This window comes from Myotis davidii, unplaced genomic scaffold (assembly GCF_000327345.1).
Source record: "Myotis davidii unplaced genomic scaffold, ASM32734v1 scaffold2370, whole genome shotgun sequence".
Taxonomy (NCBI): Eukaryota; Metazoa; Chordata; class Mammalia; order Chiroptera; family Vespertilionidae; genus Myotis; species Myotis davidii.
The window spans coordinates 346,529-347,235 of NW_006282189.1; the positions used below are offsets into that span (position 1 = coordinate 346,529).

General features: G+C 63.2%; 1 protein-coding gene across 1 annotated transcript in view; it reads left to right on the forward strand.

Annotated features, from left to right (window-relative positions):
* The window catches only part of DDX17 (DEAD-box helicase 17), a 28,255-nt gene that overhangs the window by 8,631 nt on the left and 18,917 nt on the right, over positions 1–707 (forward strand). The window contains exon 2 of the mRNA XM_015568855.1: positions 626–700. Coding sequence (XP_015424341.1) covers positions 626–700 — 75 coding nt within the window. The remainder of the gene's footprint in view (positions 1–625; positions 701–707) is intronic.

A 707-nucleotide genomic window follows, 5' to 3' on the forward strand; every position in this document is an offset into this window, starting at 1 on the left:
GCGGGAGGCAGCCGAAAGGAAATGGCGCCGGGGCAGGCGGCCAGTGTCCGCAGGCCCAGGGCTGCGGGGCCAGAGAGCCAGCCAGGGACCCTTCAGCCCCTCCAGGGCTTCTGGCACTAGCAGACCCTGAACCTTGGCGACTGCAACACGGAGGGCTGTTTTCTCTTTGCAAAAGCATTTGCAAAAGCGAGCCCGGCCAAAGCCCCGCGGTGGAACTCGGCGAAACCCTCTATTCTTCACAGAGAATGCGTTACGCAGACTGCGCACCTCCGCAACAGTGGGCCGGCTCCCGACGCAAAGAATGTTACGTCGCGCCGGAGGCTCTCCCCCACCTTCCCGCCCCACGTTCCAGTTCGGGTGGCGCGAGAACGCTACGCCCGCTCCGTATTTTGTTTTCCTTCAACCGACCGTAAAACGCGCCCCTCTTCGCAAGTGGCGTAAAATGCTTCCAAGAATACCCGCAGTACTGCGCGCCGCCCGGGGGCCATTCCGACACGCTGTTTACGTAGCGCCTCCGACGCACGTCGCGTTAGGCTGGAGCGGCCTCAGCGCCGGCCGCCATTTTGTGCAGTCGCCGGGAAGGAAGGAGACGCCTAAACCGCGGCCCTGCCGGGTTTGAGCGTAGCCAAACCTGCCCACTGACTTTATCACCCCGATTCTCTGTGTTTTGCTACCGTCTCCGACGAGAGAGGCGGCGACGGTGGCGT